Genomic DNA, 17,659 nt, shown 5'->3' on the forward strand with positions numbered 1-17,659 from the left:
TGTACCTTGAATTCTCCTTAGCAGCAGAAATACACTAATAGCGGGGCTGGTAGGAGGTACCTGGATCTGCACACATAACATATGCAGAGGAGTAGCACGAGTACACCAAAATGGTAGTAAGTGCCAAGCCTAACCTCAGTCGAGTAGTGACGAGATCAGGTCAGGGCCCACTAGTGTATATAAAATAATTAAGGCAAAGAAGATATGGTAATGTAATAAAAGACTAGAATTTAACAAAAAGGAAATCCACAGAGAACTAACAGTACAACACACAAGGATAAATAGCTGGGGTTCTCTCGAGATACCATTTCATAGTCCAAAAGTAACTGTACAGGGAGAACTCCTGAGGTACCGCCTCGTAGTCTCAAAAGTAATGTGCAAGGGGATCTCCCGAGATACCGTCCCGTAGTTCTAAAATAAATATGCAGGGGCATCTCTCGGATACCGTCGCGCAGTCCCAAAGTAAATACGCAGCTCAAAACAATGGAAATAACAGTTACAACACGAAATCCTACAATTTTGACTAAGTACAGGACAAGGAAAAAGTAGGAGATCCAATAATCATGTTGCACGAAGTTCAGATGAGCATTTAAGACACGTAGACATTCTATTCTAAGCTAAACAGGATAACTACACATGCTAGTATAACTCAATTAAGGTGGAACAGGTTATTATTCAGTAAAAGTCGGATCTTACAACAAATGGCTAGTGTACGCACTCGTCACCTCACGTACACGGCGCTCACACATCACAACAGTACCAAATCCTAATGGGAGTTCCCCCACACAAGGTTAGGCAAGCTACTTACCTCGAACCAAGCTCAATTAATCGGTAACAATGCCTTTTCCACGATTATCTGACTTCGAATGGCCCAAATCTAGACAAAAGCAATTACATACCATAAATATAGCTATAAGAAACTAATTTAATTAATGAAATCAAAGCTTAAGCAAGAAATTAGAAAATCGCCCCAAAAAGTCGACCCGGGCCCACGCCTCAAACTGCCGAGCGACGCGCTAGAGCTCAAAATGACCGGTCGGGTCGTTACACTCTCTCCCACTTAAACATATGTTCCTCCTCGAATGTGCTAAGAACTGCTCTGGAGTTGTCTGAAATCACCGTTTAACACCCCGTGCACCTACCCGTGCCACCATAGCTCAGTTGATCATACTAGCTCGAGCTAATCTGAAGGTTTTCCCCTTTTACTTAGCCAAATAGGCCTTAGAGCTCAATTCCAACATCCAGAATTCTCTGCTCGGCTTGTTTCCATCATACGAACACCGTATTAATCACTACACGGTGCTCAAATACATGATTGCATACCTTTGTTGAATCCACACTATGCAGCGCATAATTCATATGACCATAATAACATCCTCTGATAACGATAGTCGAAATTTCACGAATCCGATGCTCACAACACACCTCATGACTCATATAAGTCCTGTTTCAACTTCTGCAATACTGCCATGACGGAAGAGATGTGTAGAAACTCATAACCAACTGCCGAGTCAACAAATCATTGAGTTCCTCCTCTTGACAAGAACCATTACCTCATTCTGGACCGAATATCGATAGTTACCCTTTAATGTGCCTTATATAAATCCTATCGCACTAATCCTAGGTGCTGATACCCAATTTTTTCCTATATTATTTTCAAAAATGCATGTATATCTTCAAAACAATGCATGTGCATCAATCAATATTTTTCCATAATTTCTTCATTTTTAAAGGATTTTTAATTAATTCATCCTAGCATTTTATTATGTAAATGATTATTAATTTTATCACAAAGGGTTTTATAATAATTTCATTGCTTAATTTTTATCATTTATATTTATATTAAGCTTTAATTATCTTATGCATAACCCTATTTACATTTGTAGGCTATAATTGCAATAACTTTGCAATAATAGCCCATATGTGCATAATTACTTTACTTTACATGAAAATGACCTTTTATATTTTTATAATACTAAGTAATTATTTTAAATCGTTTTTATGCATAAAAATCATTTTTATCATTTTATTAACTATTTTGACAAATTATTTTATCAATTAATTGGGTATTTGACAAATAGCCTCTTTTAATTTGGTTTAATTTCGGACCTTAGCCCAATTTTCTACCCCATCCCAATTAAACCATACCCACGACCCAATTTCCTAACCCGGCCCAGCCAAAGATTTAATCCTGGCCATTGATCTCAGAAGATCAACGGTCCAGGATTAATTTTCCTTTTTTAACTTAACCAAACCCCCAAACCCTACCTCATTTACAAAGTCCGCCACCCTTGAATTCCCCCTCCTCTCTTCTCTCTCAAACCCTCCCCTAACCCTAGCCCGCCGTCGCCAGAAACCCTTCAATCCATGAGGATTCTCTTTGATTTTAGGCCACATATGGCCTCCTACCTCTACTAGCTATTCGATTTCCTTGTTGTTTGATGGGATCGAAGAGATTCAACACAGACCTGGCTTCAACTCTTCATTTTTCTCGATGAACCTGCCTACGTTCATCTCTTTGTTTGTGAGTGTTGGTATCTTCGTGTTCATGGCTTCAAATCTCTGGATTTTTCTCACCTCTGTTTATTTTTTACATGACCTAACTATTTCTGGTTAAATCGTTCAGATCTCCTTAGATCTGAAACGGTTTGAGTTTGTTTGTTACTTTTCTTTTAGTATTCTGCTGCTTTTCTTATTGTTGTTGGCTGATTTTTCGTTTTTCCCTAAAAAAACTAGGGTTTCATCTTTTAATTTTCTGCAAATGCTTTAAAATGCCTAAAGGCTCAACTCCGGCCTTTCTTCTTTACTATTCGACTAGTTTCTTTGCTTGATGTTTCATCTCTGTGCATCTACATGCTTAAAGTTGTCCGCTATTCAATTATTTGCCTCACTGTTCTTGCCTGTTTATTTTGGTTCTGTTAAATAAACGGATTAATTGGTTTACTTGGTTAATTAGGGTTTGAAATTATATTTCTCTTTTTAAAATTGGTATCTTTCTGAGATTTTTATTTATTCTTTCCTTATATGTGACTTATAATTGGTACTGCCTTCATTAATTATGCTACTGGCCTGATTTCTGGGTTTGATTTGTTCTGACCAACCTATAATTGGTCTCTGACTTATTTCATACCTTATTAAACCTCAATTCTGTGCGCTAATTGATTTCGTATGAGATTTTCCCTAATTTAAGGGGCCTTTCCGGATCCTATCATATTAATTGATTGAGTTTAGCCTTAATTAACTGGTTGAATGATTTGCATACCTTATTTTTGAACTCTTAATTTCCTTTACCATATTTGTTCTACTCTGCTGAATGCTATATAACCTCACCATTCTGATTTTTTAAAAGACACGAACACACACGGAATAACAGAGAAAAACACCCACACACATTGATACACACAACTCTTGCTTGCACACTTACACAACTTAAGTTTCTTCGAATTGCTGCACTGTCTAGCCGACTGAAAGCCAAGGCTAGACTCTTGGATTTCATTCATCTTCACCTTCATGTTTGCTATCTCCTTAACTGGTATGCCTCAATTTCTGTTATCATGCTCTCCTCTATATGTTATGTAGTCAGTTCATTATGAATTTCAACATGCTTTTGTTTGCTCTATGTTCCTGTTTATTTCTCTCTTAACCAGCATGACCTATTTCCTGTTTAACTTGCCCTGTCTTATATGTTAGTATGGTTAGTACACTTGAGCATATTCCTGTTTGATCCATGACACTTATTTACCTATTTCTCAACTAGCATGCCCCAATTCCTGTCCTGTTTTATGTGCTGATAATCTGCCTAAGCATGTTCCTGATCAATTCACGATTTATGTGTACCTCTTTCAAGAATAATATGCTTCAAATTCCTGCTACCTTCTCTGTATGGTTGCCTGATTAATCATTTGACTTCAGCATGTTTCTCCCTGCTAAATACATGTTTATATGATTCCACTTAGTAATAGTTAATAGACTAAGTCAACTCCAGCAATGTGAAACCTTGTTCGACTCAATTGTGACTCTGTTCTGCCTATGATTTCGGTGTTCCTGTTTTGTTGTGATTGTTTAACTACTGGTAACTGTACCTGAATCAATCTGCTGAAATATGATTATGTTCTGTTTGCAACTCGTTTCTATTCACTTCTGAAAATAAACTGTTTTTCATAAACTATCCCCTACCCTTGTATACTGTTTTCCAACTCTTACTCTTAATTATCTAGGGTCCTGCCACCCCAGTGTGAGCACTGCTTAGGGTCCATGAGGACTCCTCTGAAGTCTGACACATTGGGGCTGGCTTTCCAAGCTCTTTGCAAAAATTGTTTCTTTAAAAAGGTTCTGGTATGAGCATTTCCCGGGGTCCTTAAGGCCCTTGGGAACTTTGACACACCAGAAGCCCATCTTGTGTATTATGGACTACCTGTGGACATCAGACTTGCTTGAAGGCCTTGCTTCTAGGTTGACATTGGGCCTTTCATAATGGTATGTAATAATGTAATAATCCTTGTAAGAAACAGATATGGGGTTATTAGTAAAAGCTGGGGGAGGGGGGTTTATTCTATATATTTGCTTGAAACTAGGGTAGAAATCCTGCCTATAGGATTATTGATGGTTATGTGAGCACTATATTTGTTTAGAGATCATGTTTATAGGGCTTTCTAATTATTTTGTTCTGTACTTCACTCATATGCTAGAAATTCTGTTCATAGATCCTTCGCATTAGAAATCATGTCCACAGGACCCACGCACATTTTATGCATTAGTAGCCATGTCTATAGGATCTTGTTTGTTTGAATAATAATTTTCCTGGCAATGTGCTTAAAAAATTCTGCCTACGCAGGACTAATAGAAATCCTACGTATAGGAACTGAAAATCACCTCGATACCATGCCTATAAGAAATAAAATAATCAATTTTGCATATAGTTATCATGCCAATAGGAAATATCAGTTTTGCGCTTAAATATCATGCCTATAGGAAATACGTACAAAATAAATCTTGACACTTAGACCTCATGCTTATAGGAAGTAAGTATAGAAAATCAGTTTCTGTGTTTAGATATCATGTCTATAAGAAATAATGCTTGTAACCAGTATCAACACTTAGAAAGCATGCCTATAGGATCTAAAGAATAAGATCTGCCTGTTAAAATCAATAGTCGATTTACCACTTAGATACCATGTCTATAGGATTCTGCCCGATTATCACTTAGTCAAGCCTGTAGGATAATTAATAACTCTGAGTTTAAAACTGTGATTTCTTGTTTGTTTGACATATGCCCGGATTCAGAGTATTAACCAAATCAGTAGGCAAACTGATAAGTACTCGCTGCCTCGCTTCGATAAAGTTATTATAAATTATGTTCATCTAGATATCCTGCCTATAGGGTCTTAATCATTTAAAATTGTTTGTTTGAACAACGTGCATATGTTTGTCTATTTTTGGAGGTTAACATGAGCCTACTTGATTGATCCTTATGTGACAGTCCTACTTGACTTTTGTTTGTCGCTTAGTTTTCTCCTTTTAAACAACATAGGTAAGTCTAGAACCGCCTTAAATAGAGGTCCTAAACACCTCCAGGGCCATAGGTAAGGGACGGGTAGTGCACGCATAAGGTACGTACTGGATAGAACGCTTAGGTAATAGTTGAAGGGGAGGGTAATTGGGTAGTAAAGGAGATGATGACCTGTTCACTAATGCTACGCGTAACACCTCAATTTGGGGAAGGTTACAGAGTATTGCATAGAAGTGATCCTATAGGCTAATAAACTTAGGACCCCTTTAATTCCCGTTTTAAAATAATCTCTATTTGTTAAACTATTTTATTTCCTTAAAGACTAATTCACTTAAATTGAGTTTGGCCGGGGCCCACCGTTGTGGACCTCGAGGGGTGCCTAACACCTTCCCCTCAAGGTAATTTCGAGCCCTTACCCAATCTCTGGTAATGTAAACCAGTTTCATGAGTTAACTGTTCTAGGTGCCCTAACGCACCTTAATCCGTTAGGTGGTGACTCTTCAAATCTCATACCCCATTCCAAAAGGAAAGGAGTTGTCCCAAAATATCGAAACCCAGACTCCGCGAGGAAAAAAGGGGCGCGACACTAGGTCCAATAATCTCGTCTCACCCAGTATAAGCTTCCCAGGCAACAAGCCACCTCGGACACTACTAAAAATCTCATATAATGTCGCAATGTGCCAACAAGCTACAAACTCGAATATGGTACATAAGGAAAACGAACCCTGGAAAGAACTACTCAACCCACGTAACTAATTCAAACAACCAAAAATGTGTTATGGACCTCAGAAATGGAGAAATAGATACACAAGAATAGATATGGGAAACTGTACTCAACATCACACTGTTGCGGCATGCAACCCGATCCACACATAATAATCTATAAAGGAAATACCTACCGAGCTAAAATGCTCATACCTGTGAAATACCCGAATATCAACCACCAGCAAGCAAAGCGCATAATGCAATTCCTGGGAGACCGATAACGCCATACGCTACAAAACTCAAGCACGACTAAGGTGCGATATATGATCTGCATCTCGAAAGCCATCCTGCTCACGTAACACCATCGCTATGCGAAACCTCAACACTTATGCAATTAATCAAGCTGTTTCACATCCCACACGACACAACATAGTATTACATGAAATAGCCAATGATTAAATAACATCCAACATCTGAATACTCCTTCATAAGGAGCGATATGATGAAATAAACATATCCGGCCTGATATAGGGCCCACATTCATATTTAGGTCTATCTACGGACCTCAAGCCGACTCTGTTCGTACCGCACTGGGCTAATAACCTTTCTAGCATCCACAATAACCCTTCTTCCCATAACACACAAGAACAGTCGTCAAATCCAGAACAAGCTTCCATAGTCTATAACTGAATGAACCGAGCACCCTAGAGGCATAAATTTTCAAATTAGTGATATTTCCACAATTTTCATACTCGGTTTCAATCTTTAATTAATCAAGTGACTACATGTCACACTTATAGAATCTTCCCCTGGGACATGCTCCACGAACTTCTACACCAGGTAACAAGTCTGCATATCCATACCACCAGCCGCACTATTGTTGTAGAGCAAATCAAACATCCAAAATCAGTACTCAAAGCCTCTTACACAGGACACCAATCTCAGGTGACGCTAAAGACCATACCAGCTTACTCTAACCATCTGAATCCTTTCCCGCTCATCCGAGCTCTTGACATTCTTGTCGATACCAAATTGTAACCTTGATTCTCAAATTCTGAATCCCATGTCGTTCACTGCACTTAATCATGCTAATGCGCAAGAATACGAGAATTTCATCTTAACTCCTGAACTACTAATAGGGTAAACACTTTATCACATAGGAACCATTCAATTAACTCATTTCATGAGAATCATTGCACACGTGACTGAATTATCATATCCGCAGAAAATACTAGCCTCAAGTAGTGGTCTAAACCACCATAACTCTTCCGGGATCCATCTGCACATAACAGGCCATAATGCGCGAAAGCCTTCAAATAACATCAACTACGGCGACCGTCAAGCCTCGCACATACCACCACTAATCACATACATAACTTAACACGCTGAAAGAGCTGATCATTGCCGCCATCATGCCAATTCAACCATTGCCAACCGATCTGACTTCTTCTAATATACCTTAGACTTGCCATAGGAATAATGATAGCTTCATGCAACACATAACGAACTCAATCCTCACTCATCCTGAGTGACCCCATTCCACAAGACCATATCGTCTCAAAACCCACGAACCGTATCATACCCTCCATATGCGCATATTCGCATCTTCAACTGGTACACCCACTCTGATAATTCCTCTATGAATCCAAAATTACATGCTCCCATTCCTCTCATGATACACCGTAGACCAAAGATAACACGGAAAACCCCACTGCAAAAGCTCGAGACTCATCCATAGTATGGACTCGAAATCCTTAGGCATCACACTTTAGCTTTTGAATCCACTAGGACTGTTGTTGAGAGTCACCCACTCTGACTTGGTCCCCAATATAATCAAACTCCAAGGATCTCTAGCACATGAACACCCTCTCAAAGAAGAACTCGGCTGAATCAATTTCCTTGTAAATTACCTCTACACGAAGCATAAATCCTGAACCTTCCCAAAGCCTGAACATGGATCGACAAGGCAAATTATAGAGCACATTCCTCAAATCCTTTTCTCAAATTAACACTGATGTTCTCTTTCCTTAGTCGTAATAACCCACCAACATGCTGATAGCTAGAAACTTCACAAGTAGACAACCATGCAAATCCAAATTCGTTGACTCGGTGGGGCTCTCCCACTTAGCTTGAAGCTACTACTACATAACTCTGGAACCCATCAAGATTCTTTCTTCATCGTCGACCTGATCTTGCACAATCAACCCGCCAAATTTCTCAAAATCCTTCTGTTAAACCCTTTATGAACACTCTGAATTACCAGCCCCATTTATATATCCGACCTCTTACTGGATAGCTAGTAGAATTCTTCATAGAAGCTTTGTCAACACCACACGACCGCTAACCTTCTCGCAGGAGATGACCCACCCGAGCCTGTGCTCATTCACCAATTTTACAAGTCTGTTCACTCCTCATGGACATCAACCAAAGGTGCGGAAATACATTCCAATCCAAGGTCATGCGGTATTCTCCTTCCTATCAAGCAACTCCTTCCTGTCGTATCCAATCTCCCCTGTATAATAGCCAATATTCCAGATAAACTCTGTAGACCTAATCAATGCCCACCATGAATCCCAAATCACTCTAAACTTTTCTCAAAGCGTGTAGTCATCCTACCACAGAACCCATATGCTACTCTGCCACTCTCCCACTTTGGTCAAACCCTCTTCTTTAAGCAACTACTCGACTTCTGCTTCTTACACCTGGCCTTCTAGAAATTTGACCACCGCATGACACTTCCCACATGTCCTTCCTCATCCTTTGCTGCCCAGTTGTTGCCTTAAATCAAAATCTATCTCTGTAGCATTTGAACCAATAAATCGCTACTAACTTTAAACCTTTTCGAGAATCATCTTTCTCGAGCCATCAACACTAGGAGCACCGATTCGATCCTGAACCACCAAACACCGCGATCTCTGATAGCCGCTTCTCCGGCACTATTTCAAGCTACTCTTCTCCAAAGGCGAATTGAAGAAAACCATAACACCAGCGTACTTAGCGTATTCAACAAGGAAATTGACACCACATCACAAATGAAAATTCCACCATGCTCGAAAATACCAAGTCTCATTACTCCATCAACCCAAACTTGAACATTTATAGTCCGATTGCCTTTCCTCCACCAGAAATAAAAATACCGAATCTCTGAATCATGCACTGAGTAAACCTCCTTTCAAGTCATTCACTGCCCCGACACATAGGCAAGTATCTTACCATCACATCACTACTGTGAGATAACAACTCACGAGCATCATAGCAACCTGTGCATTGCCTCAAGCTCTCAGAAGTACATCTATTGGGCTAAAATGACAGAATATCCTTCCGCAAGCCGAAGACAATAGCCCAATCAACTACGCAGGGAGAGACATCTCGCACAGCATTGGTAGTACCATTACAATTCCTCAATTCTCGATTTATAACCAGCGCTTCACGCTGCAGAAGATTGAATGGGAAGGAAATAAAGGCATAAGCCTCAATGGAATCAAATTGCACGATGAGGAATCAAGAAGGGAAATGCTCCTAATAGTCATGTAGCCTCTCGAAGATAAGTACAGAAGTCTCCATACCGATCCGTAAGACTCTACTAGACTTGCTCATGACTCGTGAGACCTAAGTGAACCTAGTGCTCTGATACCATGTTGTCACGACCCAAAATCCGTTAAAGATCGTGCTGGCGCCGGACACCACTGTCTGGCAAGCCAACACAAAATAGTTAATTAATTTCTCATTTTAATAATTTTTGAAATTGTAAATTTCCTTCAATTTAACTAGTAAAAGATGAACTTTACAGAATAAATAATAATGTTTTCCACTTTCGATACTGAACATCCCATAATCATCCTAGAACCAGGTGTCACAAGTGCATTAGCATTTACTAGGAAATAAAATAAAATACAATAACTGTCCGGAATACAAATTTGGACAGAAAAGATAATACAAGTACTCTAAAGGAGACTCTGCTAGCTGCGGATCGTCTCAAAAGATACAGCTCACCTAAGTCCCCGTATCAACCACGCCACTGCGCCCACAAGGCCAATAGACATACGTGTGCCTGTACAACAAAATGTACAACAAGTGTAGTATGAGTACGAAAATAATGCGTACCCAGTAAGTATCCAGTCTAATCTCGAAGAAGCTGTGACGAGAGGTTGACTCCGACACTTACTAGGGCCAACAATATAATAATATGAATTTCTAATTAACCATGATATGTAGAGGTAACAATAAAACTCAGAATAGGAAATATTGATCAATGCTTCACCACATTTAAGAACTCAAATTACTTCCCTCATTTAAAACAAATGATCTCTCAAACAATGAAGCTATACCAATTATAAAAAGGGGCTTTCAGTTCTATTATCACACACAAAACTTCACCGAGTACGTTCGGCCCGATCCAACATAAATGTAAACTGTGTACTGCCGAGGGTCGAACGACGCGAACCATAGAGACATCTAATCACCCCGCTTGCGGATCATACATGCTGTAGACATGTGATTTTTGACCCTCCCCAAGATTTTTTTATATTTTAGCATGTAAATATTTAATTTAGGCCTAATATAGCTATTTCAACTATTTTTTGACTTCTTTACTTTATTTTCGTCATAAGAATGGAAAATTACAAAAATATTTTAGTTTATATATTTTTCAAAAAATACAAAAATAGTACCTTGTTTTTATCTCTATATAATTTCGAAAACACAAAAATAGTTTTATGTTTGGTTTAATTAATTAGGATTAGTTTTGGCATTGTGTAGTATTTTTATCTTATTTTAAAAGGAGTCAATTAAGGTGTTGGATTACAATTTTAAGAGTTTTAGAGCCCAATTCGGATTAGTCCATTAAGCCTAGGGACCCTTCTAGACTTTTATTTGGAATAAAAACAAATAAAATAGACCCTAGGGACTTAACACAAAAAGACCTAGGGACTAATTGGAAAAATACACAAAATAATAACCTAAACCTAAACTCTACCTATAAAATAATGCTTAAGAATCTGAAAAAGGAGGGACAAAAAAATACGCCTGAAAAAAGAGAAGCTGGAGCCGCAATTCACCGTACCCCTTCCCCCTTTTGTAGTCGTCTCCATCAACGACCTCAGCCCTTCCCTATTGTTCGTCTTCTTCAACGAAAACACACAGAAGAACCCCAAACCCATCGTTCCTGGTCTCCTTCTTCAATTCCATCACAAAGCTGCCCTGAAAAACACCTTCGTTCCACGCCAAATCCCACCCCGAAATCTCACGAAATCAGCTCCTAACTCACGCCAAAATTCAGTGAAAACCAAACCCAACAGACCACCCCTCACGCCGGACAGTACACCTCATTTTACCCACGAAGTTTCATGGCTTCCGTCCTTTCCTTTCTCCATTTGTGACGAGTTTCAGATCTGGCCGAGTGTTTGGTTAAATCCAGCGATCCGTTTAGCCTTTGTATGTTTTTGCTCCGTTGCTCTTTGCCGTGTCAGTCGCATCCATGTTAGAGCACACGCAGCGGGGAGGTTCCGTCCGAGCCATTTGTTCGATTTTCCGGTGCCGCTGAAAGTTCCGGTCCCGTTCAGTTGTTCTTTTGATTTTCCTTTGGCTTGTTGGAAATTAGGTACGTACCTAAGACTATCATATAATATTATTGGTTTTGCTTTACATGGCTGGAATCTCTGAGAATTAGCGACAGTTAATAAAAATGGGCGTTGTTTGAAGTTAAGGTGATTTTTAGCTTTTTTGTTGTTAATGAAATTATCTTTGATCTGTTTTATTGTTTATGTTGAGCCGTGAATCAGTGTAGTTTTATTTTAACCTTGTGGTGCCTTTTGGGCGGCGCCATTACAATAGAATTCATGTATTGGCGTATTCTTGTGGTTGGTGCCAAAGCTCCTGGAAATGTTCTGCATTCCTGAGAGGTGAGAGCACCAAATTGGTTGATGCTTCATTTTGTCGCATGTGTCAGACTGTTGTAGAAGTTTAAATTACTAAAACGTTGGCCATTGATCTTAATATTTTGTATATCAAATTAGAATTGTATATTCTAATGGGATTAGCATTGAGGAATAAGTGATTTTGACATAGGGAGGTGGCATATATAGTATAATGATTTTGCCGAGCTTCTGCAAAACATTATGACATGCTCGACACTCGTGGCTCACTTAGGCGCATTTAATAAATTATTGCAACTACGGGTATGGTTCCCGTGGCGTGGTTGCGATACCTAAATTAATTAGATGTAAAAAGTGAATATACGTAGTTTAACTAATTGCTAATCCTCATAAATGGAGGCGTGCCATTTAGTTGAATTTCCATGGCCCTCGCAAAGTTAAAAACGCGCAGTTGCTTTAGGCGCGTTATTTTAGTAATTTACGTTCCTAAACTCGGGTGCACATTTATGTGACCCAAATCCAAATCTCAATGTTAGATAAAATGTGTTATGGGCTACGGGTGCATTTATGTGACGTGGCTCGAAACATATTTTAAATAGCGTTGCAATCTTTCTTAAAAATAATTAAATAAAAGCGGTCAAAAGTTAAAATTGCACATAGGTTCAAAAATGCACTAAAATCAGATAATTAAGCCATTTATAACAGTTGAGCGACCGTGCTAGAACCACGGAACTCAGGAATGCCTAACACTTCTCCCGGGTTAACAGAATTCCTTACCCGGATTTCTGGTTCGCGGACTGTTAAACAGAGTCATTCTCTTCCTCGATTCGAGATTTTTGAACCGGTGACTTGGGACACCATAAATCTCCCAAGTGGCGACTCTGAATCTTTTAATAAATAAATCCTGTTTCGATTGTCCTTTAATTGGAAAAACTCCCTTTATTACGCCTTCCGGGGGTTTAGTGAAAAAAGAGGTGTGACACATGCGACACATGCGACACGGTAAAATATAAATTTAAAGAATTACCCCACTCGCGGATCATACGTGCGACGCGGTTATACATAGGTTTCTTAAGTTATTATAGTATTCTTGCATTCTTTTCAAAATACGAAGTTCAAATGAAACTTTTAAGATCCCAATTTCTCCCTCAATTTCAACTCCTTTCAAAACATTTAATAAGAAAGCTCAATTTCGCTCCTTCTCAAGGCAAGCAATAAACATGAATCAATAACAATATCAACAAGGCATGATGTAAGCCTAAAACTAACCGTACATAGGCATAGCTAGTAGCTACCTACGGACTCTCGTCACATTGTACATATGTAGCCTCCACAAATAGAAGCACATAATAATTTAGTTCACCTATGTGGTTAATTTCCTCTTACAAGGTTAGAAAAGAGACTTGCCTCGCTCCGAAGTTCCATATTCGGCTCCCAAGCCCTTCCGACGACTCAAACCGATGCCCAACGCACCAAGACTAGTCAATAATTGTGCAAACCCATAAAAATATACTCTAATACTCACAACAATTAGATTTAAACAAATTCCCAACTCAGCTCGAAAAGTTGATAAAATCACCCTCGGGCCCACGGGCCCGGATTTTTAAAATTTTCGAAGATAAATTTTACCCATAACCTCACGAACTGAAGTATATAATTTATTCTCAATTCCATGCCCAAATTCGTGGTCAAAATCAAAAATACCAAATTCTAGGTTTTCTACCAAAACCCCACAATTTCTACTAATTTCCATATTTAAATCCTTATAGAAACCATGTATTTAACTCATAATAAGTGGGAATCACTTACCTTGTGTTGTTTGATGAAAATCACTCCTTGAAGCACTCCAAAATCGCTTCCTCCAAGTGACAAGTGGAAGAAAAATGAGTCAAGTCACGTTTATAAAATCCTTCTCCGCCCAGCGATCCCTGCACCTGCAGTCACTTGACCGCTTCTGCGGTTCCGTAGGTGCGGCAAATGTTCCGCTTCTGCGGTCATCCCCCAGCTGCCCACATCTGCTTCTGCGCCTTCCCTTCCGCAAGTGCGGTCTCGCTTCTATGACGAGATGACCGCATCTGTGGTCCCAGCACATCCCCACAAAAATCGCATTTGCGCCCTCTTGGCCACTTTTGCGGCTCCGCACCTGCGGCCCAAACCTCGCAGGTGCGATTACACCAGAAGGCAGCTGCTTCATCCTTTCTTCCAAGTCAAAACTCGATCCGTTTACCATCCGGATTCCACCCGAGGCCCTTGGGGCCCCAACCAATTATACCAATATGTCCCAAAACATGACACGAATTTGCTCGAGGCCTCAAATCACATCAAACAACGCTAAAATCATGAATCACACTCCAATTTGACTTAATGAACTTTAGAACTTCAAACTTATGTATTCAATGCCGAAATCTGTCAAATCACATCCGTTTGACCTCAAATTTTGACATCCGACCCTGATATCAAAAAATCCACTCCTGGTCAAACTTCTCAAAAACCTTCAATTTTTTAACTTTTTGCCAAACGACTCCGAAATGACCTATGGACCTCCAAATCCACATCCGGACGCGCTACCAATACCAGAATCACCATACAGAGCTATTTCCAAACACAGAATCCCAAACGGACATTGATAACATTGAAATACACTTCAACCTATATTTTTAAATTTCTTCCAAAATGCCAACTTCCATAATAGATGCTGAAACACTCCCTGGACATCAAAATCCCGATACGAACATACGCCCAAGTCCAAGATCATCATACGAACCTGCTGGAACCTTCAAATCCTGATTCCAAGGTTGTTTACTCAAAAATCCAACCTTAGTCAATTCTTCCAACTTAAAGCTTCCGAAATGAGAATTCTCTTTCCAAATCGACTCCGAACATCCTGAATTTCAATTCCTACCACGCGTACGAGTTATAATACCTGAAGTGAAGCTACTCATGGCCTCAAACTACCAAGCGACACGCTAGATCTCAAAATGACCGGTCGGGTCGTTACAAGAAGTGGACTTTTTGATATCAGGGCCGGATTCCGATTGTGAAAGTTGGAGTAGGTCCATAATATCGAATGTGACTTGTATGCAAAATTTGAGGTCAATCGGACGTGATTTGGCAGGTTGCAGCGTCGAATGTAGAAGTTTGAAGTTCTAAAGTTCATTAAGCTTGAATTGGGGTGCGATTAATGATTTCGATGTTGTTTGATGTGATTTGAGGCCTCGAGCAGGTCTCTATTATGTTATGGGACTGGTTTGTGTGATTGGACGGGGTCCCGAGGGCCTCGGGTGTGTTTCGGATCAAATTGGAGTTATTTTGGACTGCTATTGCTGGTGTCTGGTTTCCTTTTTCGTGAACGCGAAGGAAGTCCTGTGTTCGCAAAGAGGAATCTGTGGGGGTGCTGGGTTTGGCCTTCGCAAACGCACACCAGTGAATGCGAACACGAAGAAGAAAGCAGGGAGCTGGGCCTAAGGTTATTTGGCCTACGCGATCGCGTAGAAGGGAATGCAAACGTGAAGGGGCGGGTCAGCTGGCCTTTGCGAACGCGATCAGAGGGTCGCGAACGCGAAAAAGAAGGTGTTGTGCTAGGCAAAATGTTTTAAAATCGGGGTTTGAGTTTATTTCACCCATTTTTCACACAGCTTGGGCGATTTTTGGAGCTTTTGAAGAGGAGGTTTCATCATCTATTATAAGGTAAGTAATTTCTACTAGTCGTGAGTTAAATACAAGGTCTATACATGATTTTAGACATGAAAATCTGTAGAAATATGGGATTTTGAAGAAAAACCTAGAAATTGGTATTTTTGGATTTTGACCACGAATTTAGGCACGGAATTTGGAATAAATTATATATTTGAGCACGTGGGCCCGAGGGTGATTTTATCGACTTGTCCAACGGAGTTGGAAATTATTGTAAATAGGATTATAATGAGTATTAGAGTATATATTTATGGATTTGATTATTTATTGACTAGTTTTGGAGCGTTGGGCATCGATTTGAGTTGTTGGAAAGGCTTGGGAGCCGACTAAGGAACTTCAGAGCGAGGTAAGTCTCCTTTCTAACCTTGTAAGAGGTAACTAACCTCATAGGTGAATTTATTTAATATGTGCTTCTATTTGTGGGGAATATGTACGCTCGAGGTGACGAGAGTCCGTGCTTAGCTACTATAATGCTTAATTTCCTCGTAGTCTAGGACCTAAATCATATTATACTTGCGATGTCTGCAACCTACTTGTCAATTTAATTGCTTAAAAAATATTGAAACTTGATCAAGGAATTGGAAAAAGGTTAAACTTATTTTACTTGATCGTTAATGAGAATTGGCATTTCTTTGAATATTTGTTCCTTAATAAAACTTGATTTGGTTGTTTTGATGTATTTTCTCTTTTGTGGAGCGGGCCAAACGCCTCGGTAGCAAATAAGCGCATCTATGCTTCGTGCCGTTCAACCCTCGGCAGTGCACAATTTAAATATTTATATTGCATCGGGCCGTACGACCTCGGCATGATTTGCACATGACCGAATTGTTTGATTTGGAATTTATAATAATTAATATTGCTTCATTATCCTAAGATACAAAATGATAAATGATGAAAAATAAATTTGAAAATTGGTTACTCACTTCATGATATTGATCTTACAGCCAATATGTGGTATCCATGCTTAATTATATCATCGGTATTTTATTTATAGCCTATAGTAAGTGTCGGAGTCAACCCCTCGTCACTACTTCTTCGAGGTTAGACTGGATACTTACTGGGTACGCGTTGATTTATATACTCATACTACACTTGCTGCACATCTTTGTGCAGGTACAAATGCGTCTAGTGGCCCTGTGAGAGCAGAGGCGTGGTTATTCACGAGGACTTAGGTGAGCTGCAATTCCATATTACTCCGCAGCCAGCAGAGCATCCTTAAGAGTTACTTATGTATTTTTCCTATCTAATTTGTATTCGGGACAAATACTGTATTTTATTTTATCTTCCTAGTTGATGCTCATGCACTTGTGACATCGAGTTTTGGGCTGATTATAGGTTGTTCAGTATTGAAATTGTTAGAATATTATTATTTACTTTGTAAATTCCGTCTTTTACTATTTAATAATTGAAGAAAATTATGATTTCGAAAATACTAAAAATGAGAACCAAATTAATTAATTATTGTTGGCTTGCCTGACAGCGGCATCCGGCGCCATCACAACCTTTAATGGATTTTGGGTCGTGACAACATGGTATCAGAGTACTAGGTTCACTTAGGTCTCATGAGCCATGAGCAAGTCTAGTAGAGTCTTGCGGATCGGTACGGTGACGTCTGTACTTATCTTCGAGAGGCTACATGGCTGTTAGGAGTACTTCACTTCTTGATTCCTCATCGTGCAATTTAATTCCTTCGAGGCTTATGCCTTTGTTTCTTTCCTATTCGATCTTATGCGACGTGAAGTGCTTGTTATAAATTGGGAATTGAGGAATTGTAATGGAACTACAGATGTGATGCAGGATGTTTATCCCAGCGTATTTGATTGGGCTATTGTTGTCGCGTTACGGAAGTCCGTTCTATCGTTTCAGCTCAATATCAGTG

At 39.5% G+C, this 17,659-nt stretch overlaps 1 protein-coding gene across 1 annotated transcript; it reads left to right on the forward strand.

The window, feature by feature from the left end:
- The first annotated feature begins 7,277 nt into the window (after positions 1-7,277).
- LOC109206376 lies at positions 7,278-17,149 on the forward strand. Its single transcript, XM_019369205.1, has 3 exons — positions 7,278-7,354; positions 11,221-11,813; positions 16,894-17,149. The coding sequence occupies exons 1-3, from the start codon at positions 7,278-7,280 to the stop codon at positions 16,950-16,952; spliced, it is 729 nt and encodes a 242-aa protein (XP_019224750.1). The 3' UTR covers positions 16,953-17,149.
- Positions 17,150-17,659: the final 510 nt, after the last annotated feature.

Source organism: Nicotiana attenuata, unplaced genomic scaffold (assembly GCF_001879085.1).
Source record: "Nicotiana attenuata strain UT unplaced genomic scaffold, NIATTr2, whole genome shotgun sequence".
Classification (NCBI taxonomy): Eukaryota; Viridiplantae; Streptophyta; class Magnoliopsida; order Solanales; family Solanaceae; genus Nicotiana; species Nicotiana attenuata.

Coding starts and splice junctions, on each gene's coding strand:
- LOC109206376 (XM_019369205.1), top strand. CDS start 7,278: ATGTCGTTCACTGCACTTAATCATGCTAATGCGCAAGAATACGAGAAT. Junction 7,355..11,220: donor ACTCCTGAACTACTAATAGG/GTAAACACTTTA, acceptor AATCTGAAAAAG/GAGGGACAAAAAAATACGCC. Junction 11,814..16,893: donor TTTGGCTTGTTGGAAATTAG/GTACGTACCTAA, acceptor ATCTTTGTGCAG/GTACAAATGCGTCTAGTGGC.